Raw genomic sequence first — 27998 nt, 5'->3', positions numbered from 1 at the left:
TTGTCGGCGGAGCAACGATGGCTAACGCTTCTGGAAAACAGTCAAACAAAAATGCCGCAAAGGGATCTGCGGGAGGCGCCGGGGGTATCGGTGGTGTTGGCGGCCTTCCACCGGCCATGCCCCTCGCCTCTCCTCTCATGGGCAAGAAGAAGAAGCCGTTCCTGGGGATGCCCGCGCCGCTGGGCTACGTGCCTGGTCTCGGGAGAGGGTAAGCTGGCATGCTGGGTTAGCCTATTAGCTGTGTATCCCGCTAGGCAACTAGCTAGTAGCTAACGCAACGTTAGCTGGTGCTAGCTAACTTACACAAAGAGTCTGTTTGGTTTGGTGGAACGAAACAACTATGTTGTGCAAAGACACATTTCATCTTCATTGTTTGTAGTGATGGTCAGCTTAGCATGATGCTGTCTTATTTGCCAGACTGTAGAACATTTCGCTTGCTTGTTAGCTACCTAAATAGACCCACATTTGCTGACAACTGTTAGGTGATGAATGATCAACTGTTAAACTTCGTTGCAGTGCGACTGGTTTTACTACACGGTCTGATATCGGTCCGGCTCGCGATGCCAACGATCCAGTGGACGACCGTCATGCGCCCCCGGGAAAGAGGACGGTGGGGGACCAGATGAAGAAGAATCAGGATGAAGATGATGAGGATCTCAACGACACCAACTATGACGAGGTAGCCTTTTATTGAAGCTTTCAAAAACTAGGCTAAAGACTTGTTTAAACATGCCTATGTAACCCATCAGTTTTGGCGTGCCCAGGCCGGGACTAGAACCCAGGTCTCCTACTTGGGAGGCGGAGGCGTGACAGTTCCGCCAATCGGGAAGTCTCTCCTTGAGGGACTCTTAGCGCTTCTTTGAGGAGTGAGTTTCACCAGATACTCCTTCACTCGGTTACACTCACCCCTCCAAACTCACTCCACACAACTGGACATTCGTATCACGGCACCAATGTAACCCATAACATTTCGGCATACCCAGGGTTCCTATTGGCGCCCTTGTCAGCGTGCCCACCTCCGAAGCAGGAGACCCGGGTTCTAATCCTGCCCTGGCCATGCCGAAACCAATGGGTTACACCTATAATGTTTATTGTTTATACTAGGCATGTATAATGTTTTATGCGTGTTCTGTATCTAAATGTTTTCTGTCATGCACTTGGAGTTTTGTGAAAAGTGCTTTATTAATAAAGTGTATCTATCCAACAGTCAGTGCTGTTGAGCTTGAGCTCAGATTCCAATTGCGTTTATTTGTTTACTCTCTGAATTATGTAACCTTTCCTCTTGTCTCCGCTGGCCCTCAGTTCAATGGGTATGCAGGGAGCCTGTTCTCCAGCGGTCCGTATGAGAAGGACGACGAGGAGGCCGACGCCATTTACGCCGCCCTGGACAAGAGGATGGACGAGAGGCGGAAGGAGAGGAGGTAGGCCGCCTGCTTTCTCCTTTGTGTTAAAAGAACAGGCCAGAATTTGGGGAAATTAGGTTATTTACCATCTTCCCCAGAGTCAGATAAGAAGAAACATACCCTTCTCTTCTCTGTGCGTGCCGTAGTCAGTATTGAGACTGGCGCAGTTAGCTGAGCTTAGCCACAATCACCGGAAGTGGGTTAGCGCCAGTAGCCTAGCTCCCTCAAAAGTGACGAAATAGTTTACAACCTACATTACACCTTAGTAGCTTTTTTATCCCACAATATTAGCTGTGTTTAGACCTCTGGAGCTACGCTGTTGTAGTGAAAGATTCAGGGGACATGCTTGCTTTCACTGAAGCAATTAAATCAGTACACTCTACCTGCCCTTTGCAGTTATTTTAGGTTCTCGGCTTATATGGATTGCCCGCATACTTAAATAGCTGGGGTAGTACTTGCGTGTGCACCTCAATCCCATGATGCACCTTGGGAACTGGCTCCTCAACCAGCGGGAACACTACATTTTCAGAACAGTTCAAAATACTTTTGTAACATTACAGGAATCCACACCCTATAGGGTAACATACTCTGTATCAAGTAAAAACTGTTGCTTCAGATCTTTCTGATTTATTACACACATTTCAGGAATGACACTTTACCTGTCCTAGGTTTTTTACCCAGGATCCTGACCTCTCCTAGGTTTTTGTCTAAATCATAATTTAGCGCCCAGTAGGCTATGTGAAACACAGTGGAATCCTCCTATTCACGCATATGTTTTTCCGTTGACCTTTCTAGGGAGCTGAGGGAGAAGGACGAAATAGAAAAGTATCGTATGGAACGACCGAAGATCCAGCAGCAGTTCTCTGACCTCAAGGTACGACTGCACATGACATGGCAGCTCTCTGTCCTCGCCCTGCCACTCCTCTCCTCTCTTCTCCCCAGACTCCCAGGGAGTGCCGTTCCATCAAACCAAACAAACCTTTTCACCAGTCCTGTTCCCCTCCTCTGTTCCCTCTTCCGGCGTGCTCTCTGTGCAGAGGAAGCTGTCGGAGGTGTCTGAGGAGGAGTGGCTAAGCATCCCGGAGGTGGGCGACGCCAGGAACAAGCGCCAGAGGAACCCGCGTCACGAGAAACTCACGCCCGTCCCCGACAGCTTCTTCTCCAAGCACCTGCAAACGGGGGAGAAGAACACCTCTGTGGACCCGCTGCAAGGGGTGAGTATAACAGAATAAACTCCACGCACATCAACGTAGACTTCTTTGTTGTAGTTCCGGTATGTTCCAGCAGGGGTCGGGCTCCCCCTCTGCGACATCCCTCTCAAATCCAGTTTGTGTCCTCAGTTGAACCTCCCTGGCGGTCTGAACACGCCCTACCCAGGAGGCATGACTCCAGGGGGCCTGATGACCCCCGGGACCGGAGAGCTGGACATGAGGAAGATTGGACAGGCCAGGAACACTCTCATGGACATGAGGCTGAGCCAGGTGCCACGCCCCTGAACATTGTTTAATATATCGGTATCGGTCCGATGTGCAAAACAGGGCCGATGTGAACAGCAGATAATTACTTCAGTCTAGCTGCTGTTGTGTGTGTTGTTTTTTGAGAGGAAACAATGTGGTAAATCTATGATTTATCGTCTTTTCTAAATGTTTTGGAGATAGACAGTGTTTCTGTGTGTTTTTCAGTACGTATAACATTTGATTATCATAGAAACTTGGTTTTATACAGAACATATCGACATCGGTAAATATCGGTTATCTGCCATAACAGCAATCTGTTACCGGTATCGGCCCAAACGGTCATATGGGTGCATCCCTAGTACTGAAGGAAGGTGCTGTGTGTGCCGGTCACCTCAGGTGTCCGACTCAGTGAGCGGCCAGACGGTGGTGGACCCCAAGGGCTACCTCACCGACCTCAACTCCATGATCCCCACACACGGAGGAGACATCAGGTGAGACCCTCCTCGGGGGGCCGGCCACCAGAGATGCCGCACGGCGACCCCTCACTATGCTGGCGCTCTTAGCCGACTGCCCCCCCCCCTCTGCTCTTTACAGTGACATCAAGAAGGCCCGCCTGCTGCTGAAGTCGGTGAGGGAGACCAACCCCCACCACCCCCCCGCGTGGATCGCCTCGGCCAGGCTGGAGGAGGTGACCGGCAAGCTCCAGGTGGCCAGGAACCTCATCATGAAGGGCACGGAGATGTGTCCCAAGGTAACGACGCGCAGGCTCTAGCCGATCGACGGCGGCGTCCGTCCGTGTGTGTGTGGAGTCTGTGACGGCGTGCGTAACCGCGCCCCCCCCCCCCCCCCCCTCTCTGACCCCAGAGCGAAGACGTGTGGCTGGAGGCCGCCAGGCTGCAGCCAGGGGACACGGCTAAGGCGGTGGTGGCGCAGGCCGTGCGTCACCTGCCGCAGTCCGTCCGCATCTACATCAGAGCCGCCGAGCTGGAGACCGACGTCAGGGCCAAGAAACGTGTCCTCAGGAAAGGTGAGAGACCCGCGTGTGCAAGCCCGATTTAATGCACGGGCTTACCGGGGCTTCAGCCCCGGGGCCCAACGGCGTAAAGGGCCCCACAGCCCGCTACGGGCGTCCTGCGTTCCTTGGAGCGGACTCGAAGTGGCTCAAGTTCAAAGCTCCGCTAATATAAGCGCGATTCGATTGCCGATTTGATTGGCTCTGTGACTGGAGTATTTACATACCGTGATTTGATTGGCTCTGTGACTGGAGTATTTACATACCGTGATTTGATTAGCTGGTGATTTGACTGGCTGCTTGAGTGAAGTTTTGTGAGCGACTTCGACTTGAGAGACAACATAATATAGCCAAAGATGTCAATGGAAACTCAAAGAAAAGTGAAAGTGGGTCGACTAAACGTAAAAAAACAAAGAGATAAATTAGAAATGGAAACACATTTACTGACAAAAATCCCAAAGTTAACGGGGTATTTCAAAGTAGCTGCAAGTGCTGGGCCTGAGGACGAGACCCTGCGTCAACATTGGCCGATGAGTCGCCGGCAGTTAGAGTTGAGGAGACGGGCAAAATCCACAAGCAGGCTAGGCCTTTTGCACACCAGATATTTTGAGCTTGTAAACGAGAATGACAAGTTTAATTAATAAGGTTGATTTACGTTCTACTCCATTGTAACAGGGCCGTAATCAAAGCTATTATGGTGCGTTCGTTTATAACTGGGAGGTGGCAAATTGCGACTTGCTACTAGGAATTATTAAATAAAACACCGCATGAACTCGCACTTCCTCGTCGCAAATTCGGATATGTTTCTCAGCTCCCAGTTGCTCGAATGCACTAGATATAACTAGGTAACTGTGATATAATGGTATATAGCTCGAATGCACACAGGTCGGAGGTAGGTATTTTGCTACTTGCGACTTGCCACCTCCGACCACAAACAAACGCACCATTAATTACACCGATGCAAAGTAGCTAGCTACCTGCCGCCTGGCTGTGCAACAGGGCTATGCTCTATAGCTAGCATAGCTTTACTCGTTTTTGAAAATGTAGCGAAAGCTTTAGCTAAATTCAGCTGCTGCAATGCTTCATAAGAAATACCATTCAGATTAATAAGAAAGATGGACCTGTCTTCAGTATTTCCAAACATGGATATAGCCTTAAGGATTTACTTAAAGTCCAGGTTAACCCAGTTCAAATTTTTGTTATGAGCTTCACACACCACAGGAAAACATGTCATTAACCACCCAGCCAAATCTAAGTGATTAAAAATGTTGCTAAGTATATAAAATAAGGCTTCAAAATCGGTTAAAAATCAGCAGCATTCTCTGGTCTGAGACTGGGGGCGTGTCTGCTGAAGGCACCGAAGCCACACCCAATTGCGTGGGGAGGGGGTGTGGAGGGAAGAACCTGTCAAATAGTACCGTTCTCTGGTCTGCATATTGTCACACTGGCACGCCGTCTCTTTTGTGGTAGGAAGGCACAGCTTTGTGAAAACAGAGAGGAGTTGAAATTACACTTGTCTAATGAGTCAAACGCACAGATGCTTCCTCCTAACCTACCTCCTGACAAACAACACAGGTAAAACTGTAGCTACTCTATACCAACGCGCCAGTGTTACTGCCCTTAGATGCAAAATACAAAAACAGGCAACGAGGAATGTATGAGTCTGTCCCTATTTTCTCCCTGCCACCTCCGGACCCATTCCTATCCCTCCCAGGCGATCCTGTCGTCCCTTGGGATCAATGGAAAAAGTTGTTTAAAATGTACCTTTTAGTCACTGTCTTGAACAGCGCTGATAGCGCGAAGAAGCGTACACTACCGGAGTTGATAATCGGGACAGACTCATCCACTCTCGTTGGCAATGTTATGTGTGAGAATAACGAGCACTCGGCTTCAACTTTCCCGCAACATATCCAACAGAACTGGAATGTTCAGCCAGTAGCCGCCGAGCACCGCTTCACTGGGAGAGGGTGCGTCTTTCTCCAGCTGCAGCTGGTCTACCTAACCATCCCCCTCGCTCCCACCTCCCGGTCTCCCGCTGGAGAAATATACTGTAACCATTACCGGTGAACCCATACGCACATCAGGTGCCACAAATATGGCAGGCAGTTTCTGTATAGTTAACGCTTATAGTCATAATATATCATCCGTAACGTTATTTGGTGGGTGGTCGCCTGGTCGGTGCTGCTAGCTATGTTAGCTAGACTAAGGTTATATACACACTCCCATCTGCAACAAGCTACATAGCTAATGTTAGCTATAATTCCTCCTAAGATTACATATAATTCATCATAGCTGACATTACCAAATAAACGTCTAGACACGTTTTGTAGATTAACGTAGCAGTGTATTTTCCTATTGCTTACGTTACCTAGCTAACGTTATAACGTTAATTAGCTATAAGCACACAAGGCAGCGGTGTCGGCACCAAAGGTTGATGCGACAGGAGGAGAATGGAGGCCGGGGAGGGAGATGGTTGACTCCGCCGAATTCACCAGGACCAGTCGTGAGTCCGTGAAACCCAAAAGCCTCATATTATAATTGCAGAAGCTTTCGGGAGTGAAATGTTTGCTGCAGAGGCGGGCGCTAGCGGTGACAGACTCCTCTGTAACACCATGGCTCTTCAAAAATGCTAACCATTTGCTTCTCATTTCAGCTTTACTCAGGAGTGAAAGAAGGAGACCTTATCATCCCATTCCTGCTGGCATCCAGGAAGGATGCATATTCGTTTAGTTTTATGCATAGGCATTGCTGACTAAGAAAAACTAGCTAATTCTAGACTGTTGGTTAAAACTAGCTAATTCTAGACTCAAGATTGAGCAGGAGAACCGAAGATTCAAATCCGTTCTAGCTTTATATAGTGTTAGGGCGGGGATATGCTAAGAACACCGCTCTACGTCATCCGGTACCGTTTTAAACCCGCCCAGAAAATCCAGAAATCAAAACTGGTCAAAAACACAAAACTGGTCTAACTTCACAATTCAGTACTACGCATGGTTCATCCCATTTTTACATGTTATCAGCAATGCATCACTAACACATAGAATGTGTTTTCAAGCAAATCTCTGATTTTGGTTAACTGGGACTTTAACTCTGCCTGTATCCAATGCCTCTCGAGAGCGCTCCTTTTCGAAACTCAGACCTCAAAAACAGACTGCGCTCTACAATGGGACAAGAAAGACTCAACCACTTGACATTGATGTCTTTGGAAAATGACATTCTGAGAGCACTTTACCGCTCTAATTAAGAACTTTGCCAGGCGTAAAGCCAGGAAGAAGCCTTTTTAAAGGTAAGAATGTATTGAATGCAAATCAAATTTAAACCTAAGGCATTATTAGCCTACCTGCGCGTTTCTATTGATCAGTAGGCTATCTTATGCTTGCTCTACTTGTGAGTGGACAGAATGATGCGTGCAGCCAGGTTGTATGTGATGAATAGGTTTTTGTTATTGATGCTCAGGGCTTGTGTTGGTGAGGGAGGGGGGTTAAAGGGGGTGTGCCTGCGTCATTAGTTCAGAGTGATGTTGGCGCTAGTGTGTGGATGTTGAGTTGCTGGACCGGAGTGTGTGCGCCTGGCTTAAGAGTAGAATTGTAAATTTTGACTTATAAATATGAAACTTGGCTCAAATAATAAGCAAATTAATAATACAATATGCTGAGTTGCAGAGATTGTTACAATATAGTGAAATTGTGTGTGTGTTGGTAGCAGTGGCGGGGGTGGTGTTGCTGGTGGTGGTGAGGGTACTGTTACTGGGAGGGGGGGGGGGCTAGGAAAATGCCTAGCCCCGGGGCCCATGGGTGCCTTAATGCGGGCCTGCGCGTGTGTGCGCGTGTGTGCGCGTGTCTGCGCGCGTGTGTGCGTGTGTGCGTGTGTGTGTGTGTGTGTGTGAGTCTATCTGACTGTACTGCAGCGTGGAGACAGGCCGAGGGAGAGAGTGAATGCCAGCGTGTTCAGAACAGGCTCCTGCGTGGACTTGCTAGTCATGGTGCTGACCTCGGTCCTTCTGGGTATGGGAGGGAAAGCAGGAAACAGAACACTGGTTTGAATGGACCTTTGTGTATTGCACACATGTTCCACACTTGGGACTTCATGCCCCCTCCTGTGGGGTCTCGGTGCCGCCCCCCCCCCCCCCCCCCCCCCACCCCGAGCCTCTTCCCAGCAGCATACCTCCCTGACAGAGATGGATGTGCTTTATGTGAAATCCCTATCAGTCCCTACATGTCTGGTCTAACCTGCCCTCTGCTCTGCTCTTCTCCATTACAGCCCCACCACACACACACACACCAAACACACACACATACACACCAAACACACACACACAAACACCAAACACACGCACACACACACACACACACACATACACACCAAACACACACACACAAACACCAAACACACACACACACACACACACACACACACCAAACACATACACCAAACACACACATACACACACCAAACACGCACACATACACACAACAAACACACATACACACACCAAACACACACACACACACACGCATACACACCAAACACACACACACCAAACACACACACACACACACCAAACACACACACACGCATACACACCAAACACAAACACCAAACGCACGCACACACACACACACACACACACACACAAAACATACACACACACACACACACACCAAACACATACACCAAACACACACACACACATACACACACCAAACCCAAAAACACACACATACACACACCAAACACACACACACTTACACACATACACACACCAAACACGCACACATACACACACCAAACACACACACACACATACACACACCAAACACATACACACACCAAACACACACACACATACACACACTAAACACACACACATACACACACCAAACACGCACACACACACACATACACACACCAAACACAAACACACACACACACCAAACACGCACACACACACACACACCAAACACACATACACATACCAAACACACACACACACACAGTCATTCAGTGAAACTTCTGTTATTTTTTTTTAGACTTGAAGAAAATTCAACAGATAACATATAACTGTGTCTAAAGTCTCCAGATAACTCTGTCCTTAAGTAGGACGTTGAAGGTGTTATAACAGATGGCTCATCAATCTTTACAGGCATGACAAATAACAGCAATACTACTACTGTTGAGGAGAGACGTGCCGTGAGATGAGATTGCGCGGAAATGACCGTATGCCCAGTTTTCTCTCGTCCGTTCGTTTCGTAAATGAGGGTCACTATATTTAGACATTATTAGGTATAGCTGTGCTCACCAACAGTATACTGTATTTCTAGGCTGTTGGAACATGTACTACGTTTTTGATGTTGCTTAGCCTGTTTAAATGTAATGATGGTTAGGCCTATTTGAAACAGTTCCAACCCTGTTGGCATCAAGTGAACTTGGCAGCAGGTGAAGACAAGTGCACACAGTCGTCCCCCACCCATGATGCGTGCCGTCAGCATGTACAGCTGTTGAATGAGGAAGTGGAGTGGGCTTTTTGTAGTTAATCTATAGAGCCGGCATATAGGCCCATTATATTTTTTGTTTGGTCTAAAACAGGGGTCTCAAACTCAAATTGGCTTGGGGCCACTGCTGGTATCGTCAACTCATAGGAGGGTCACGTCAACGTCAACTACTACTAACTATAAGAAAGTGCAATATTTCGGAAAATGTCATTTTTCATTTCCATAACTAGACTCACAACTCAGTCTCTAAATGTTGCAAGACTATTCCATAACTAACATTTTCATCATACAAATTCAAACCAGTTTCCATTCATTTTAACATATTTTAACAGTTAGTGCTGCAAATCTTTTTCCCTTACTTTTATTTGATCTTGAATAGCCTACATTTGTACTACCTACTATTCTGTTTTAGCTGTACTACTGTAAGCCTGCCCTGGACCTGTAGCTACTTGCATTTATTAAAGTTCAAGTTTGTTTCCATTTCTTACCAGACACTTGAATACATGCCCTCTCAGCTGGTGGCTCGTTTTTTTCCTCTCGTCTCCCTATGACACTGTTCTCCATGGTTAGAATAGCTCTTGACATTATATTTTATATACGTTTTAGCATGTTGTCCATTGTTAACACTTCAGACCTCTTGTGTCTGAGCTTGTATCTCAGTCCAAGCATCTGCAATAACACGTCTTATGCGTACAACAGACTACTGACCATAATTGTAAGCTATCGGTTCATGACAATAGATCAGCAGGTCGTCTTCCGGTCCGTCTAGTGGGCGAATGGGTGGACCAGGCGCTCTGGGGGGCAATCGGGCTTGTGGCACGGACGGTTTCACTAGTGCAGTGCCCGTCCGGCACGTGGCTGCTCTGTGTGTGCCCGTGCCTATACACAATCATAACAAGTTCCTTATAAAAGCTTTTGGTATAAAAGGCATTTACTCATGCAATAGGCTACTTGAAACAACTACCCTTCCTTAATAGTCTTTTGAACAAATACAGTCAGCAAAGATCGATTCGTCAGAAAGTGTCAGTTAGTGGTGTCGGTGTCAATTTACAACATATGAATATTAGTTATTTTAATGGTTTGCCAGCAGAAGACAGGTTGTCTTACACTAGCAAGCTAACCTAAGGTGTAAGATTACAGGAGTACATGAAAATGCATTCTTGATGACATGGCCCGTTCAAGAGACTTGAGACTGATGCTTGCTAACAGTGGAGCATCTTCAAGATAAGAAAACTTTATTGTCCATTAAATTTACATGAAATGGAAATTTGTCTCTGGCAACACAGTATAAGACAGACAGTAGAAAGCAACTAGGATGTGCTCATGGGCTGTGGGGGGTTATTGTATCATGTCTCTGTTTAGAAGGCCACAGCAGAGGGCACAAATGATTTATTGTACTAGTTTTTCCTGGCTAGTGGGACCTTGAGTCTCCTGCTAGTTGGCAACAGCTGGTATGATGAGTGAAGGGGTAATTATTAGGGCTGGGTATCATTTCAAAAATTACGATACCAGTACCAATACCAGTACCCTTAAAGTGATACCGATACCAATTGAATACTTCAATCGATACTTTGAATTTCTTTTTTGCACTTTTTCCATTCCATAACCATCATGTGAATGGAAGCATTTAGTTGTGTAAAATGCCATAAATCCTCCCACATTCAAATAATTTTTACAAGAATACATTTTTAAAGTGTTTAAAAGAGTATCAAACTGCATTTATTACAATATAACTACTGACAGTGACTACACATTTTTTAGTCATCCGTGACCTTGCAGCTAATGTGAACGGTGTGTCAAGGCTGCTGCTGGGGGTGGCAACATCAGCAGTAGCAGTTGTGGTGCTAGTAGGCCTAGGGGGGTCTTAACATTAAGCATAACATTAGTTAATAACGTTAGCCTGAACACATTTCGCTGAGACTAAGTAACCAATGCACTAATTAAGCAATGCATTACAGTAGGGTTGCAAATGTTAATTGCTAAAGGGTTGCTAGCTAGGTAATGGGGGAATGTATGTAGTATAACCATACCTTTGAGCGTTTTGGTGGCATTACCTCAGCGTGCTAAACTGTGTCAACAACTCGCAGTTGCAGTCGATTTCACCAGACGGATTGTAGCTGTCTGCCGTAATGGGCCAATCACGCGTCACATTAAATTGAAGAACGCTTGCGGTGATTGGACCATATTACAACGTCTTTTTTCTTAGATCTCCATACAAAAAGGATCGAATGAAATACTGGTTTGACTGAAGACATTTCGATGCTACTTGGTATCAGTTTGTTTCGATCCAGTACTACAAGGTATCGAGTACCGATACCCAGCCCTAGTCATTATAGATCTGGGTTGCCTTTTTGGTTATGGACCGATTGTTTTGGTTCCTGAGTTGTAGTTGTTTGTCTCCAATTATCTTGCTGACCTGGTTGACCACCTGAGTCAGCTTGTTCCTGTGTTTGACTGAGAGGGTCTTACACCAGGAGACGGTGTTGAAGATGAGAACACTCAGTGAGTGACCTGTAGACCGTGGTCAGGGTGTGTTTGCTGACCCAATGAAGATCTGTTCTGATCTGAACATTTTTTTTTGTTAAATAAAGAAGACTGGCTATGAGATGGTGTGCGGGCTGTATCCACTTTCCATGATATCATATATTTAACCCAGCACCCGCCGTCGATGTGCATATTGTTATATCCTCACACAGGGTGTGTTTGCTGGCATTGAGACTCCTCGTTTCCCGAGGAGAGAGAGAGAGAGAGCGCACTGAAAAATCCTGTGTTTATCCCAAGTAATCCCGAAACCTATCCAGCTAACCGTTAGCTCCGTACGAAGAGCGCCTGTTCCCGTCTCTCTGTCCTGCTGTTGCAGTGTTCTGTGCAGTCGTGTAGAGAAAGCGTGCGCTACTGTTTCGAGGCCCGGTGGTGAGTGTGTGGTCCTGTCTCCCCACCCAGCCCTGGAGAACGTGTCCAAGTCCGTGCGTCTCTGGAAGACCGCTGTGGAGCTGGAGGAGCCCGAGGACGCCAGGATCATGCTGAGCAGGGCGGTGGAGTGCTGCCCCACCAGCGTAGAGGTACCCCCACGCCGACTCCACAGGGGGACACACAATTTACACATGAAATGAAATGATAAAAAAAAAAAAATGTGAACATGATTTCTACAAATAATAATAAAATAACATATGATTAAGTACATGATTTCATTGTTGGAAAAGGAGTAGGGTGAAGCCTATGCTTATCGTGCCCTACCCCTATCCTTAGTTTCTAAGTGAGTCCTTTTTTATCTTTTTTTTTTTTTTTTTTTTTTTTTACTAGTTTGGTTACATGATGGAGAATATCCACATTACCAATAATTCTTCACTAAATCAACAAAAAATAAATAATAGTAAACATCATCCTCAATATAATACAAAAGAAAACAACTTAGAATCCGGAAACAACATGAAACGTATCAGAGCTCTGCGGTGTAGAGGCGTCACCCTTGACCCCCCGTGTGTTCCGCTGCCTAGCTGTGGCTGGCGCTGGCCCGCCTGGAGACCTACGAGAACGCCCGGCGTGTCCTGAACAAGGCCCGCGAGAACATCCCCACCGACCGGCACATCTGGATCACCGCCGCCAAGCTGGAGGAGGCCAACGGCAACACGCAGATGGTGGAGAAGATCATCGACAGAGCCATCACCTCACTGCGAGCCAACGGCGTGGAGATCAACAGGGAGCAGTGGATTCAGGTGAGAAAGAGAGAGGGAGATGACAAAGGATGAGCTGTTCTTTTTTAAATTTTCGTCTTTCTTCTTCTTCGGGTGGGTTAGATGTTATCCACCCTCAGGCTCGGAGCCGAGGGGCTATCCTTTTACCACCCCGAGCCTGGGTGAGGGGGGTCACCCGGGCTATATATCCGGCCACACCTCCAGGAGCCACTTTGCCGTTTCGTCATCCACGACCGTCAGGCCACGCATTCCGTTGGGTGTCCGGTATATCGGACAGTCCCGGATGACGCGGTCTGCGGTTTGTTCCTCAGCGCCACACTCGCTCGTCTATTACTGAATAAAAACAAGCCGTTTGTAGTACGATACGCATCATAATACATTGCGATACTACATAATTTAGTGAAAATGTAAAAATACAGCTGGAAATACAACTCCGTCGCCCGCTCGAGGGGAATGTAAGGACATTTTAAATCCATTTAAAACATGAATAATGTATCTATGACTGAATTCTATCCTTCATTTTCTATATCTATATCTATTCCCTGGCTTCCGTATATTTTCCTTGTGCAAAAGTATTTTTTATATATACAAGTCAATACTGTCGATACTGTACCGCAGAAAATCAATACAGTATCACAAAAAAAAGTATTGCAATGTATTGCTGTATCGCTGTATCGATTTTATTGCACAGCCCTAGCTTGAAGTCGGCTCTATTTATGCCTAAATTCACCTGAGAAACCTACTTTTGGTGTTGTGATTACTGGATCAAACTTCTGTTACCCATGATTCCCCAGTTCATGAGTGTCTGTTTACAGCCTGCTTTCCCTGCATACAGTACGACACAAAACAATCCAGGGATTTAGCCAGGGCTGAAAATTGGCGGAAAAAGTACTGAAAAGTACTGAAACAGATGTATAATGTGACAAAAAAGACTTTATTATTTTTGCCTAAAAAATATACTTGGCCGGTGGATTTTTTCATCTACCAGTCCCCTTGGCAGGTGAGCCAAAAAGTTAATTTTCAGCCCTGGGTGTAGCTGTTAAACACCCAGCCCGAGTGGAGTCACACTGTATTTTCAGTTACTTAGTTACTCTTTATTGACCTTGGTCCACCACAAATCTGAAGAGCTTGACTGCGTAAACCAGGGCTTTGATCACCAGTAATGGAGAGGCTGCAGCATTCCACTGGTCTTACTCACCCTCCTTCCCGGCCTGCCACTCTTTTCACTTCTGCTTCGCCCTCTAATACGTCGTCTTTCACCATCCGCCCAACTGTCCTCCCTTTCACTTCCTCTTCATGACCCCCCCCCCCCCCCCCCTCCTGTGTCCTGTCCCAGGATGCCGAGGAGTGTGACAAGGCGGGCAGCGTGGCCACGTGCCAGGCGGTGATCCGGGCCGTGATCGGGATCGGCATCGAGGAGGAGGACTGCAAACACACCTGGATGGAGGACGCGGAGAGTGTAAGGGTGGCATCTCGCCAGGCCGTCACCGTCACCGTCCCTCGTGTCAGAGAGAGACATTATCCTTCATCCATCATCTGTCTTCAGCGCCCTCAGATTATACACTCCCATTACCTTCATATCGCATGTGGGGGGCTTTTCAAAGAGATGCAGCTGCCAGTATTAAGTGAGGCCCTTGGACCTTAGACTGTGTGTGTGTGTGTGTGTGTGTGTGTGTGTGTGTGTGTGTGTGTGTGTGTGTGTGTGTGTGTGTGTGTGTGTGTGTGTGTGTGTGTGTGTGTGTGTGTGTGTGTGTGTGTGTGTGTGTGTGTGTGTTCAGTGTGTCTCTCATGGAGCTCTGGAGTGTGCGCGTGCCATCTACGCCCACGCCCTGCAGATGTTCCCCAGCAAGAAGAGCGTGTGGCTGCGAGCGGCCTACTTTGAAAAGAACCATGGAACCAGGTAATCTCTCAGACAAAAGAACCACAGAACCAGGTAATCTCTCAGACAAAAGAACCACAGAACCAGGTAATCTCTCAGACAAAAGAACCACAGAACCAGGTAATCTCTCAGACAAAAGAACCACAGAACCAGGTAATCTCTCAGACAAAAGAACCACAGAACCAGGTAATCTCTCAGACAAAAGAACCACAGAACCAGGTAATCTCTCAGACAAAATAACCACGGAACCAGGTAATCTCTCAGACAAAAGAACCACAGAACCAGGTAATCTCTCAGACAAAAGAATCAGAATCAGAATATGTTTATTGCCATTGTACTTTTTCATACATAGGATTTTCTTCCGATACTGTGGTGATTACAACAATGGACAGGTGCAAGGGCCGGACAGGGCTTGTAAAGTGCAGTGATACAAATATAGTGCAAAAAGTAGTGAAACTGGACTACAAAGAGTCAGTGCAGAGTCAGTTTAGTGCAAGGGGAGAGAGTCAGAGGGGAGCCATGTTTATAAGGTTAATGGCCGTGTGGGGAAAAAACCTGTTCCTGTGACAAACGGTTTTAGTCTTTAATGGCCGCAGCCTCCTGCCAGAGGGGAGCGCTGTGAAGAGGCCATAGCCCGTGGGCGTCATGGGCTAAATACTTCATATGAGAGACATGACTATCAGAAGAGGATGCAAATGGTTACAGAGATGTTTGCTACATGCTAGGCCATTATGTATTAGATATCCCTGTAGTCTATAATATGATATTTAAGTGAGTCATATAACAAGGCAATGAGTAAAGACAGGACACAGCCCTGGGGGGCTCCCGTGTTGAGGGGGAGGGAGAATGATGTGTGGTAGCCTGCTTTCACCACCTGGGGGGGTGCCCCCCAGGGCTGTGGCTGTGGGGGGTATAGTGGTGAGGAGGATGTGGGCAATAGTGTTTACTGTGAACTTGTTTGGTCGGTAGAACTCTAGGGGGTCTGGTGTGTTAGGCAGTTGTGAGGTAGTCCTTAATCAGCCTCTCAAAGCACTTCATGGTCAGTTTCCCTGGCTAGTGTGACCTTGAGTCTCCTGCCAGAGCTGGGATGATGAGTGAAGGGAGTGGGTGTGTCATATGGTTCTGGAGTGGGTGTGTCATATGGTTCTGGAGTGGGTGTGTCATAGGGTTCTGGATTGGGTGTGTCATACGGTTCTGGAGTGGGTGTGTCATAGGGTTCTGGAGTGGGTGTGTCATACGGTTCTGGAGTGGGTGTGTCATATGGTTCTGGAGTGGGTGTGTCATACGGTTCTGGAGTGGGTGTGTCATGGTTCTGGAGTGAGTGTGTCATATGGTTCTGGAGTGGGTGTGTCATAGGGTTCTGGATTGGGTGTGTCATACGGTTCTGGAGTGGGTGTGTCATAGGGTTCTGGAGTGGGTGTGTCATACGGTTCTGGAGTGGGTGTGTCATATGGTTCTGGAGTGGGTGTGTCATATGGTTCTGGAGTGGGTGTGTCATGGTTCTGGAGTGAGTGTGTCATATGGTTCTGGAGTGGGTGTGTCATATGGTTCTGGAGTGGGTGTGTCATAGGGTTCTGGAGTGGGTGTGTCATAGGGTTCTGGAGTGGGTGTGTCATAGGGTTCTGGAGTGGGTGTGTCATACGGTTCTGGAGTGGGTGTGTCATACGGTTCTGGAGTGGGTGTGTCATAGGGTTCTGGAGTGGGTGTGTCATACGGTTCTGGAGTGGGTGTGTCATAGGGTTCTGGAGTGGGTGTGTCATACGGTTCTGGAGTGGGTGTGTCATATGGTTCTGGAGTGGGTGTGTCATATGGTTCTGGAGTGGGTGTGTCATAGGGTTCTGGAGTGGGTGTGTCATAGGGTTCTGGAGTGGGTGTGTCATACGGTTCTGGAGTGGTTTGCTGAAATCCGTCACCTTGTTAAAGGTTTGCTCTCACACGTCACCTTGTTAAAGGTCTGCTCTCACACACTGTCTTCATTTCGCTCTCCCTCCCTCCTTTACTTTATTGAGTTTATTTGAGCAGGGACAGTGCATACCAATCCCCCATGATAGACGTGTAAGCATGAATAAGTCCCTGGGCTAGATGTTAAAGCCTGGTAAAAGACAAAAGACTCCCTGCCTTCCTTATCTCATACAAATATTCCTCCACTGGCCTCGGACACTCACTGTGCCTGTCTGTCTCTGTCCCCCCCCCCCCCCCCCCCCCCTCTCAGGGAGTCTCTGGAGGCGTTGCTGCAGAGGGCCGTGGCTCACTGTCCCAAGGCCGAGGTCTTGTGGCTGATGGGGGCCAAGTCCAAGTGGCTGGCGGAGGACGTGCCTGCCGCCAGGAGCATCCTGGCTCTGGCCTTCCAGGTAAACACACCCCAGAGTCCCTGTCCTTCCAGGTAAACACACTCCAGAGTCCCTGTCCTTCCAGGTAAACACACCCCAGAGTCCCTGTCCTTCCAGGTAAACACATAGAGAGTTCTAGGGGATAGAGAGTTCTAGGGGATAGAGAGTTCTAGGGGATAGAGAGTTCTAGGGGATAGAGAGTTCTAGGGGATAGAGAGTTCTAGGGGATTGAGAGTTCTAGGGGATTGAGAGTTCTAGGGGATTGAGAGTTCTAGGGGATTGAGAGTTCTAGGGGATTGAGAGTTCTAGGGGATTGAGTGTTCTAGGGGATTGAGAGTTCTAGGGGATTGAGAGTTCTAGGGGATTGAGAGTTCTAGGGGATTGAGAGTTCTAGGGGATTGAGAGTTCTAGAGGATAGAGAGTTCTAGGGGATAGAGAGTTCTAGGGGATAGAGAGTTCTAGGGGATAGAGAGTTCTAGGGGATAGAGAGTTCTAGGGGATTGAGAGTTCTAGGGGATTGAGAGTTCTAGGGGATTGAGAGTTCTAGGGGATTGAGAGTTCTAGGGGATTGAGAGTTCTAGGGGATTGAGAGTTCTAGGGGATAGAGAGTTCTAGGGGATAGAGAGTTCTAGAGGATAGAGAGTTCTAGGGGATAGAGAGTTCGAGTGGATTTTCCCCCGGGGGAAACGTACACGCTGCTTGCTGGTGGGAAAGAGTCTGTTGACGTTGAAGGTAATGTCCTGTGCTCTTCCTGCTTCCCGCTCCTCCAGGCCAACCCTAACAGTGAGGAGATCTGGCTGGCCGCCGTGAAGCTGGAGTCCGAAAATAATGAGTATGAGCGGGCCAGACGACTGCTGGCCAAGGCCCGCAGCAGCGCTCCCACTGCCAGGGTGAGAGAGAGAGAGAGAGAGAGAGAGAGAGAGAGAGAGAGAGAGAGAGAGTGGGTGTGTGTGTGTGTGTGTGTGTGAGAGAGAGTGTGTGTGTGTGTGTGAGAGAGAGGGAGTGGGGTGAAATGAATCCTGATTTGCATGTCTTGGGAGTATTGGAAGCTTATGAAAACATGGATGATGGATAAGAGAGTGAGCGAGTGAGAGAAATGTGTGTTTCTGTTCAGAGTAACGATATCACAACTCCCTCCAACTGTATTCTAATTTCTCACTAAGACCTTTTCATCGTCACACAGCGTTCTCTGAATGTGCCTATTAAGAGATGAATCAGGTCAAATACCAGTCATCAGTCTAGCTGTTGGCCCAATACCAGACCGTGAAGAGAAAGGACAAAGTCAGCAGCCCAAAGGGATATTTCACAACTCATTGGGCTTGTCGGAAGAACAACACGCATCCTGTTCTCTCTCTCTCTGTCGGTCTCTCTGTCGATCTCTCTTTCTGTACCCTGTCCCAATATTCTTAGCCACTGAAATAACCCCCAACAAATCCAACTTTTCACACAGACCCATTGAATAGAAAGTTTATTTTGCCATGTGTAATAAGTATGGGTACAGGTTCATTGGAATTCTTGTAATGGCTTGTCCGTATCTTAGCGTATCGTATCTTATCAGTGCTAATCAGGTTCTCATTTCAGTCCTAGGTACTCAGCCATGTAAAGGTTCCCAAACTGGCAATTTACTATCCGTCGTCTAGCAGTCTGTCAGTATCACCCTCATCTACTCATCCCGTCCGATCATGGATGACTGTGTCTGTGTCCGTGATATAGGCGGGGCAATTAACAGTTCCATGTGGTAATCGTCTTTTGGCCGTTAAGGTTACATACTGTAGGCTGCAATGAACACACGCACCCACACACACACACCCACACACACAGTCATTTATCAGGAGCGCTTAGCGCTACAGAAGCTAAATGGAGGCTGGAGGTCAGGCAGGGCAGCGCGTATCGGTGTGATGTTGCCTCTGTCGGCGGAGGATGCGGTAAATGGTGCGTCACAGCCGGGGTGTTTGGAGCCAAGCTCACCTGCCCGGGCCTGCCGAGCCCACAGCTCTGGGACCCAGTTGCAACGGACCCGGACGCCCCGCTCCGTCTCTGGCCTGGGCTCCGCTCCGGGCTAATTGACGCGTCTGATTGGCAAACTGTAAAACTTCAGCGATGTGATGGGCACGGCTATGCCTCCGGATGTAGGCTGCATTTGCACTTTGGATATGTGATCATTTACATATTGTGGCTCTCTAAGCTGTATGAGCATGTTTGTAATGACATCTGACGTGTTCTCATTATGCCAATCAAAACTATTATGAGCAACTGCATCTACTTGGTGGATAATCACAAGATGTCTCGCGGCGCAAATATAAAAAAAAAAAATATATATATATTTAATTTAATTAAGTTTGAAATAAGTTGTAAATAATCATTATAAATAAAGTTTGTGTTGTCTGTAGGTGTTTATGAAGTCCGTAAAGCTGGAGTGGGTGTTGGGAAACATCGAGGCGGCCCACGACCTGTGCACCGAGGCCCTGAAGCACTACGAGGACTTCCCCAAGCTGTGGATGATGAGGGGCCAGATAGAGGAGCAGGGAGAACACATGGACAAGGCCAGGGAGGCCTACAACCTGGGGGTGAGGAGGAGGGGGAGGCCTGGGGAGATGGGTGCGGGGGGGGGGGGTGGCAGTAGGCAGGGTGAGGAGGAGGGGGAGGCCTGGGGAGATGGGGGTGGGGGGAGGGGGGGCAGTAGGCAGGGTGAGGAGGAGGAGGAAGAGGTGGTGGGGGCTCGCTGGGGGAGATGGCAGTAGGCAGGGTGAGGAGGAGGAGGAGGAAGAGGTGGTGGGGGGTCGCTGGGGGAGGTGGGAGGGGGGGGGTCGCTGAGGGAGATGGCAGTAGGCAGGGTGAGGAGGAGGAGGAGGAAGAGGTGGTGGGGGGTCGCTGGGTGAGATGGCAGTAGGCAGGGTGAGGAGGTGGGGGGTTCAGAAGTATGGCCTCTTAATGGTTCATAGAGAATAAAAATATGGCACGCACATCAACTCAAACCTTTTTAGGCAGGTGCTGGATCAAAAACAAGTACACTATAAGAAGAATGGATGATCCACACGCTGTAGCTCCATTTAACATGCTTTAATCTGTGACGTTTTGACAAGTCTGAAGAAGAGCAGTGGCTCGAAACGTCAAAGATTAAAGCATGTTAAATGGAGCTACAGTGTGTGGATCATCCATTCTTCTCTTAATGGTTCAGTCATGTATATAATCTACACCAAGCTAAGTTGCCTCCTCTTTGTGTGTGTGTGTTTGTGTGCGTGTGTGTGTGCGTGTAGTTGAAGAAGTGTCCTCACTCCATGCCTCTGTGGCTGCTGCTGTCTCGTCTGGAGGAGAGGATCGGTCAGCTGACCAGGGCCAGAGCCATCCTGGAGAAGGCCCGCCTCAAGAACCCCCAGAGCCCCGAACTATGGTGAGACATTCCCAACACCAGCTGTCAAGTGTTATGTTTGTGTTTTTATGTGATGAACTCCATATGTTACAGACTTTCCTGCGGAATTGATCTCTTGGTGTGGTGTTGCAAAGCTCAAGACCGCCAAAATAGGGAGCATTTCTATACCGAAGCGGGGGGTCTGGGGGTCGCCCCCCAGGAAAAAAAAAGTTTCAGAGACTTAGTTTCCTGTATTCTGGTGACTTTTAAAGAATGAAAATAACAAAATGGTGAAACGTATATGTAAAAGTATACTGAAACAGCATGTTTATATGAAATGTGCTTTCTTTAATTTTGAGTTATGGGTTGAGAATAATAGATTGAGAGAGGAGTGAGCGCACATATAATCAGTCCAGCAGATTGTGGGGCAGGTGCGTAGGTCAAAAATATAATATAGCACAAAATAGAAGGGACTCGCACACAAAAAAGGAAATGTCCACTGGATGCAGAAAAATGATGTCAAAATGTTAAACCATACTGCTATACAAAAGAATGTGCTACCAAACAGTGAGAGAACAAAGGAAGAAACGTTTCGGAGGGTCACCTTCGTCAGTCTGCCATAAAGACGCGGCACAGGACCTTTGACCTATTTATAGGGACAGAGTTGCCTATTAACTTGTCTTAAAGGACAATGCTCGTTTTTGACAACCTGGACCTTATTTACGACATATTATAAGACGTTTGACTCACTGAGATCACTTTGGTGTAGTTCGGAGGCATGTAGAAGAAATTTAAAATCCAGCGCAAGCCAGTATATCCATGTAATGTCGGTGGTCGGGGCACTTAGAATGCAGTTTCTAAAAATCTATTTTCTGCCGCGAAACGGTTGTTTTCATCAATCTGTCTTCATGAATCGCTAGTTGTGCTTACATAGAGCGTAGGCCTGTGGTGGTTTTTCACATGCCTCTGTAATATGATCTTTAGAAACGTCTTTCGAAACGAAATAGCTTCCTCGCACAACGCGCAATCGTTGCTCCAGCACGCTGTGCGCATGCGTGCTGGACCAAGTGAGGAAGCTATTTCGTTTCGCATTTGCATAGGCCTACAGCCACTAGTCTGGGGCCTGTCTCATTCGCAGTTGTTTCGCCGGTCTAGAGCGGAAGCGCGATGACGCATCGCATAATCTTCCGGTCTGGACCGGAAGAAGAACAGTTGTTGTAATGTTTTTACTGTAGGCTGCACATGGTGAAGTTTCGAGTAGATAACATTCGCGATGGCATCACCAGGCATAATACCAACGGAAATTGTAAAAGAAGATGCGAGGAGAACTACCGGTTAAGGAAAAATAAAGCGAGCGGATGTTGGAGGCGGGCTCTACAGGCTCGAGCCGGATGATGGGGCGGGTTTAAGGCAGTGAAGTAAATAGACAGCAGGCTCTTCTCCCCGAGGAGAGACTGGTGACGCGAGGCTACAGCCACACAGGTTTTGCTGAGTTTCAATTGGCCGAAACATTAAGCATGCGCTCCCTCAGTGTGCAGCAACAGATGATATTTAGAACGTAATTCAACACAGATGACCAGTAGGTTAAATGGATCTGGAAATTTCTCCCCCCTTTTTAAAATGTATTTTTTATTTTAAAACATCGGGTCCTCGTGGGTCCATACGGGTAAATCAGTTTCAGATGTGTTTACCCGAGACCCGACCCGTACCCGTGAGACACGGCAATATTTTGGACCTGACCCTTACGGGTCTCTGGTAGGGTCTCGGGTTTTTCAGGTCCGGGTAGACCCGTGAAGACCTCTAGTAGGATGGGCACTCGACGCATGTAGAAGGCTATTCCTATCAGTAGGCTTAGTGAATAGGGTGGAGGATAGACTGCCCACATTCACACATCCTGGTGTCAAGAAATGCCACATCAGTCTTTCTCACCTCTGCATTGAACTTGATGGAGGGAACCATACCATTGAGATATTCCAAAAAACAATTCAATATTTCAAAAGGGGCTCTCCACAATAGAAAAATATCATCCAGATAATGGCGCCATAACATGATGTGTTCAGAAAATGGATTGTTATTCCAGATATGTTCAAGGTAACCCATGAAGAGATTTGTATAGTCAGGACTAAAGATTTTAGACTTAAAGAGATTTTAATCTCAATGATGCCTCTCTGGTTAAATAAAGGATTTGATTGATTGATGGTTTTGAAGGCGCATTTAGGCAGAAACATTTAGAAAGTTTACGATTTTTAATTTAAGACTTTAATATACAGTATATAGCCTAATTTGTATTATTATTTTTTGTAGCAAATGTATGGTGTGGCGGCAAGGATTTTGCGGAAACAGTTATTTCTGCTATTGAATAAAAAAGTAAAGAACATTGAGGGCCTCATACTGAACCACAAAATCAAGTGTTGAGTATTTGTTTTGTCAGGTTGGAGTCGGTCAGGCTGGAGTACAGGGCGGGACTGAAGAACATCGCCAACACGCTGATGGCCAAGGCCCTGCAGGAGTGCCCCAGCTCAGGTCAGCCTCATGGACGAGAAGCCTGATGTAGACCATCTGTTCTGTTCATCTGATCTGTTTTTCAAGAGAGGACTGCCAAACGGAAGCGGCGCTCACATTTGCAACATAAAAAACAAAAGCGCTACAAGCTTAGAACGTAATAAATAATAAATAAAGAATACATTTATCAGTTTGGCAAATGCATTTACAGGTCAGAGCATTTACGTTCTCCAATTTTGTGCTCCTCCGATGACTTTTTTAGTGAAACTAGTTCATCTTCTCTGCCATGTTCTTCTGTGTGCTCACTGGCGATGTTGACGCTGACAGAAGCGTGTCGGCTAAACACAAGAATCCCGGTGATCAAGACAAAGATGTAGTAGAGGTCAGCGGTCATGTAAACGATGTCCGCCACGTCAGTGTGTTTACTCTGTTCTTCACAAGGTTGCCTGCGTCCTTAAAGAATGGACCTCCGTGTACAGTAAACAAGATGACGTCCACAAATCGGCCTCTTAATTTTGTTCTGGTCTCCCTCTCTCCCCGTGCAGGAATTCTGTGGGCCGAGGCCGTGTTTCTGGAGGCAAGACCACAGAGGAAGACGAAGAGTGTGGACGCCCTGAAGAAGTGTGAACACGACCCCCATGTCCTGCTCGCAGTTGCCAAGTACGCCTCGCCCCCCCCCCCTCATCCTCCTCCTCCTCTCTCCTCTCCCTCTATCTGCTGCTGCATTCACCTGCTCCTCGGATGGTCCAGTTTCCCGAGTTGTGAAGCTGTTCTTCCGACCAGTGTGTTCGTGAGCTTTTAGGTCGGAATATGGGTACAACATAGATGCTACAAAGAAGATAATGTGTTTTGTTGCCCAGGGCGTTTGAACAACCCACCGGAGCTGTTTCTAGTTTCTGCGTGACAATAAAGAGCAAAGGATTTCCTGAAGCACAAAGATATATATATATATATATATATATATATATATATATATATATATATATATATATATTATATATACAGAGAGAGATATTTCTTTACCTGACTTTTTAAATAACTTTAACCAATCTAGATCACTCTACGTGTACAGCAACTAATGGTAACAACCTAACACCATATGGCTCACCTTACAAATTACATGTGAGACAAAAATAAACAGATTATTACCACCACAACTAAACATTTAACCTATGTTCGTCCGCTACTTCCTGCTTATGACGTCACAAGTCGGCGAGTTGTGTACCAAAATTTTTGCGGACTTGTTGTTCAGACCTGAGGGGGTGTTCATGTGAATGTTCCCTGTCAGGAGCTCATTTCTAGCATCATTCTAACACCCCATGAATGCAGCTTTCACCCCCCTCCCTCACATACTTCCTCGTAGCTGCATCCTCCCTTCTGCTTCTCCCTCCGTCCTCAGTAGGACAAACCTCTCTCCCTCTCCCTCCCTCCCTCTCTCTCTCCCTCTCTCCCCCTCTCTCTCCCCCTCTCTCTCCCCCTCTCTCTCCCTCTCTCTCTCCCTCTCTCTCTCCCTCTCTCTCCCTCTCTCTCTCCCTCTCTCTCCCTCTCTCTCTCCCCCTCTCTCTCTCCCCCTCTCTCTCTCCCTCCCTCTCTCTCCCTCTCTCTCTCACTCTCCCTCCCTCCCTCTCCCCCTCTCCCTCCCTCCCTCTCTCTCCCCCTCTCCCTCCCTCTCTCTCTCTCTCCCCCTCCCTCTCTCTCTCCCTCTCTCTCTCCCTCCCTCTCCCTCTCTCCCTCCCCCTCTCTCTCTTTCCCTCCCCCTCTCTCTTTCCCTCTCTCTCTCTCCCTCCCTCTCTCTCCCTCCCTCTCTCTCTCCCTCTCTCCCTCCCTCTCTCCCTCTCTCTCTCCCTCCCTCTCTCCCTCTCTCTCTCTCTCTCTCTGCCTCAGAACCTCCTGTGATGCAGAACCCCCCCTCTCCCTTCAACTTTGTTATTACAAACTTTGTGCTCTGTCAACATGTTAGTCAACACTTAACCATCCGGCTTATCAAGTACCTCACATAATGCTCTGTGGTCTGTGTGTGCGTGTGCGTGCGTGTGTGTGTGTGCGCGTGCACATGTGTTTCCTTCCCTTCCCTCCCAGGCTGTTCTGGAGCGAGCGTAAGATCACCAAGGCCAGAGAGTGGTTCCTCAGGACAGTGAAAATTGAACCGGACCTGGGGGACGCCTGGGCCCTCTTCTACAAGTTTGAACAGCAGCATGGGACAGAGGTAGGGAGGGACTCTGTGTCTGTGTGTGTTTCAGTCTCATGCTTGTACATTATTGTAGATTGTATTGTATATTGACTCAAGATTCAAAATCTGTTTATTAGCCATGTACAGTATATGGTTCACACATACTGTACTAGGAATTTGACTAGGGTTAATGCATGCACTGTTGCAGACGACATAGGACAGGGTACAGGACAGTGCAAAGACATCTTCTTCGTTTGGGTGTCGATGTCTCACTCCCCCCCCCCCCCCCCAGGCTCAGGGCTGAGGGGCTATCCTTTTACCACCCCGGGCCTGGGTGAGGGGGTCACCCGGGCTATATATCCGGGCACACCTCCAGGAGCCATGTCACTGTTTCACCATCCACAACCGTCAGGCCACGCATTCCATTGGGTGTGCGGTATATCGGACAGCCCTGGATGACATGGTCTGCGGTTTGTTCCTCGGTGCCACACTCGCACACCACACAGGATACCAAGCCCCATCTGTGCATCGATGAGCAGAAGCGTCCGACGCCGTTCCGGAGGCGATAAAGCCTCACCCACGCCGGTCTGAGTAAGTCCATCCCGGGTACAGCCTCACCCATGCCGGTCTGGGTAAATCCATCCCGGGAGGGGAAGGACAAAGAGGACAAAGAATGCAAATCGTCACGTCTCGTGGCAAAAGAAGTGTCTGACCTCTGGAAGGCCACAACTCCTAGCGGCGGTAACATCTCCGGTGAATTCAGGCCGGAGGAGTTCGCTGCTGCCCTCCAGCATGTAAAGCCAGGGAAAGCTCCGGGGCCTGATTCTATCTGCCCGGAGCTTATACTCCATGCAGCGCCTGCCTTGAATTCCTGGTTAAGAGCGTTCCTCTCTTCCTGCTTGTGCCAACTCAAGATCCCTAAGCCGAACAAGCCTGAAGAGGACCCCAAGAGTTACCGCCCCATCTCTCTGTTATGTATTCCCTCCAAGAGCCTCGAGCGTCTCATCTACGCCCGTGTCGAACCAATCATCGACCCGCTGAGTCTAGACAGCAGGGCTGAGGCTAGTCTGTCTGACTCAGCTCCTGGAGGGCCCGGAAGAAGGCACAGTAGAGACAAAGCAAACATGCAAAGACATGACAAATCAGTACAAAATACAGTGCAAAGACAGAATACAAAAAACAGTGCAGACAAAATACAATGCAAACAAATTATGATGTACTGTAAAAAAACAAAAAAAAAAAGAAGGAAAGAAAGAAAAGGGAGGCACAAATGTAATTCACGTACTATATACAGAATGGAGTGTGGTGAGTATGTGCAGGGTGCAGAGTGGAGTGTGGTAGAGCGATGTTGTATACTGTGTGTCCCATTGAGGTATGTGGAACAATCAGGTTGTATGCAAGTGGTGCAGGGGGTATAGAGTCGGTGTGGGGGAGGGGGGGGGGGGCATCGTGGGGGGACACGAGCCTTGTTGATGAGTCTGATGGCCGTGGGAAAGAAGCTGTATTTGTGGCGTGTGGACCCGGTCCCGATGGACCACAGTCTCCTGCCAGAAGGGAGTGGGTCAAGAGACTGTGACCGGGATGGCAGGGGTCGGCCACAATCTTTCTGGCCCATTTTAGGGTCCTGGAGGTGTGCAGGTCCTGTAGGGATGGATCTCAGCGGAGCGGATGATGCATTGCAGTCTGCCCAATATAGTATTGTATTTACTGTTATGCACCAAAGCAAATTTCTGGTATGTGTAAACCTGGAAATGGATCTGATTGTGATTGAAAGTGAGTGACTTCCTCCTCCCTCCCATGTGTAAACCTGGAGATAGATCTTATTGTGATTGGAAGTGAGTGACCTCCTCCTCCCTCCCGACCCCCTCAGGAGCAGCAGGAGGAGGTGCGGAAGCGCTGTGAGAACGCCGAGCCGCGCCACGGGGAGCTGTGGTGCGCAGAGTCCAAACACGTCCTCCACTGGCAGAAGAAGATCGGAGAGATCCTCACGCAGGTCACCTCCAAGATAAAGAACACCTTCTGAACACAAACTCTGTGCACAGTAGAGCTGTCTGTGTAGATGATGCTGAGAGAAATACACACACACGCACGCACTCACTCACTCACTCACTCACTCACTCACTCAGACACACACACACTCACACACTCACGCAGACACACTCTCTCACACACACACACACACCCCAGGGAGTGGTCCTTGCTGTGTGTTTGGACAGTATCCCTGTTTAGGCCCCTACTTTCTATTTCCAGCTCCTCTCATATTGCTGGGTCAAAGGAACTTGGGCTTATCCATTTCAGCTGATCTACTGGTCGTTCGATATGTAAAAAAGAATGCCCTGTGTTGTGCTTTTGAGAAAAGTAACAGACCATGACATTTTGTAACTTCAGTTTTTATAGAATTGTAGCCAAGAATTTCTTGACCTCTTCTTCTCCTCAATCCTTACCAGTTGGATTTTTCAATGTCTCTTTAGTCAGTTGAATGGGTACTTTTAGGGTATGAAAAAACCTGCTTGGTAAGAAATTATGTAGAAGTCAGTCAGTTCTGAATGGCAATTAATTGACCATGGTATTATTTTTGTACTCCTGGGTAAAACAACTTGTGTTTATTCCTTGAATAGTTTTGTCATTACGCTCTGGCCCTGTGTTAACTTGCTTGAAGTGATCTGTTTAAAACTGCTCTGTTGGAATCCTTAATAAATAACTAAATGG

At 47.8% G+C, this 27998-nt stretch overlaps 1 protein-coding gene across 2 annotated transcripts; it reads left to right on the top strand.

The window, feature by feature from the left end:
• Positions 1-10: 10 nt before the first annotated feature.
• On the top strand, positions 11-27998 carry prpf6 (PRP6 pre-mRNA processing factor 6 homolog). Of its 2 annotated transcripts, XM_084446305.1 has the most exons (21): positions 11-208; positions 517-679; positions 1303-1421; positions 2199-2277; positions 2441-2617; positions 2744-2884; positions 3257-3351; positions 3455-3611; positions 3725-3887; positions 12308-12426; positions 12862-13080; positions 14396-14518; positions 14838-14959; positions 17151-17289; positions 18039-18158; positions 19659-19835; positions 20526-20659; positions 23049-23140; positions 23665-23779; positions 25199-25325; positions 27160-27998. In XM_084446305.1, exons 1-21 carry the CDS (start codon positions 18-20, stop codon positions 27310-27312), a joined length of 2925 nt encoding a protein of 974 aa, XP_084302431.1. In that variant the 5' UTR covers positions 11-17; the 3' UTR covers positions 27313-27998. The 2 variants fall into 2 exon arrangements, with proteins under 2 accessions (XP_084302431.1, XP_084302432.1); XM_084446306.1 differs by lacking the exons at positions 11-208; positions 517-679 and adding an exon at positions 787-866.

The sequence above is a fragment of the Borostomias antarcticus genome, assembly GCF_949987555.1.
Source record: "Borostomias antarcticus genome assembly, chromosome: 11".
In the NCBI taxonomy this organism is placed as follows: Eukaryota; Metazoa; Chordata; class Actinopteri; order Stomiiformes; family Stomiidae; genus Borostomias; species Borostomias antarcticus.
The sequence above is the reverse complement of the archived record's forward strand: the minus strand, read 5'-3'. Positions and strand labels throughout refer to the sequence as shown.

What these genes read in the sequence shown, in the direction of transcription:
- prpf6 (XM_084446305.1), top strand. Translation starts at nt 18, where the DNA reads ATGGCTAACGCTTCTGGAAAACAGTCAAACAAAAATGCCGCAAAGGGA. An exon ending in TGGACATGAGGCTGAGCCAG is followed by an intron (nt 2,885 to 3,256) that starts GTGCCACGCCCC and finishes CGGTCACCTCAG; the next exon opens with GTGTCCGACTCAGTGAGCGG. An exon ending in AACAGCAGCATGGGACAGAG is followed by an intron (nt 25,326 to 27,159) that starts GTAGGGAGGGAC and finishes CGACCCCCTCAG; the next exon opens with GAGCAGCAGGAGGAGGTGCG.